The 1,594-nt window shown below is 46.0% G+C and overlaps 1 protein-coding gene across 1 annotated transcript in view; it reads right to left on the bottom strand.

Moving 5' to 3' along the window:
* SCPEP1 (serine carboxypeptidase 1) overlaps positions 1–1,594 on the bottom strand; it is a 27,488-nt gene that overhangs the window by 14,695 nt on the left and 11,199 nt on the right. Inside the window, exon 6 of the mRNA XM_004684402.2 lies at positions 765–837. Within this exon, the coding sequence (XP_004684459.2) occupies positions 765–837 (73 nt within the window). The remainder of the gene's footprint in view (positions 1–764; positions 838–1,594) is intronic.

Here is a 1,594-nt window from a genome sequence, read left to right as displayed (position 1 = left end):
AAAAAAAAAAGAGAGAAAGAAATGACAGACTTATGCCATTTCAGTCCTGCCCTGGATATGGCATTAATGCAGGAGGAAATAGCCATCCAAGTAGCATCACAACATCCTCAAAATGTTAAGGACTCAGCTCCGCAACCAGCCACATCCCTATTTTTTTGAGGAGAAATGTTATCTATTTATAAATTGTTTTTTAAAACTGAGCACAATTAACTCACAGGTCATAAACTATAAGACTCAAAATGTCAATAGTGTGGCGATTTAGAGTGAACTCCACCAACATGATTATTTCAAATGTCTAAAGCCACACCCTGATGCCAGCAACACAAGCAACTTCTGTCTGTACTCCCAACAAGGATGTGCAAATTATAAAACTGAACCTTGAGAATCTGATCTAACCTGGTCTTGCCACCAACATGAACCACAGATGGGGACGCCACCCCAAATGCACATAACAGCAGAGGGGTGAGGATGACAAACCCCATTGGGCCACTCATTCCGTGTAAGAGGGGAAAGTCTATCATCTATGAGTCTTTAGAATATCTTCAACTGCAAAACTTGACTCTTGTGAGAATCAAATAAGAGAACTTGTTTTAGGCCAAGCAGGATACAGCAGGTGCTTAAATAAATTCTCTCCTCAACTTTCTTGGACGCTCTTGGGGCACCCTCTGTGCTGACTTCTCCTAAGACTTGGGATATTAGCCTTGTTCTTTGACCAGACTACACATCCCAGGGAACAGAGAAGTGCCTAGAAACCCCGTACTCACCAACAGGGGAGATCCAGGAGTCACCCAAAGCAACCCCAGCAAAGTTGCACTGGATGGTCCCTTGCTGAATGGCCTGAAAGAAGAAAAGCCCAAACAGTCCTTGCTGTGGGGGCCCAGGACCACCATCTCGTCCTCAATAGGAGGGAGGCCATTTCTCTACACTGCCTTTCCTGAGCACAAAAACTTCCAGTTGCCCTGGCAAGATTCTCATAGCATTCCAAAGACTGCGGAGACCCACTAGAGAGCAAGAGTCTTTCATGCCACCATTTGCAAAATGAGTAGAAACTTTGTACTGTTTTCACAAAGGTATTGCAAGAATGTGGGCAGGGGCTAGGGGAGGCTTGGTCGAGTCCCCCCGTCTCTAGGAAGAACACTGCCACTGGGCTCTGTCACTTCTCACAGGGGGCTGGTTGGATATGATCATCACTGCCAAGCAGAAATGACAGAGCGCTGGGAGGCCTCTAGCTGCAGAAGACCCTTGAGAGTGGGATGGATGCCTTAGGATAAGAAACGTATGCCTCGCTGCTCCTCTAATTCACTTTAAATAATTCATCTGGGGCCTCCCTGGTGGCGCAGAGATTAAAGACCACTCTATCAAGCTATTGGCAGCCACTGCAACACAAGTTCGATCCCCTGCCAGGAAGCTGACCCACATTGCAGAGCAGACCTTTCCTGTCTCGCCCACTGCTCCCCTCACCAGTGTATTTCAGTCATTTTGCCTGTTCTGCTTCCCATTCATCTCCAGTGAGTTCTCTGAACCCCCACTCCCCCATCCACCTCTTGTATGCATGAGTAAATAAATTTTGTTTAAAAAAAAATATATATATATA

This window comes from Condylura cristata, unplaced genomic scaffold (assembly GCF_000260355.1).
Source record: "Condylura cristata isolate star-nosed mole 26May11 unplaced genomic scaffold, ConCri1.0 scaffold00017, whole genome shotgun sequence".
Lineage (NCBI taxonomy): Eukaryota > Metazoa > Chordata > Mammalia > Eulipotyphla > Talpidae > Condylura > Condylura cristata.
This window is presented reverse-complemented; position numbering and strand designations above follow the sequence as displayed.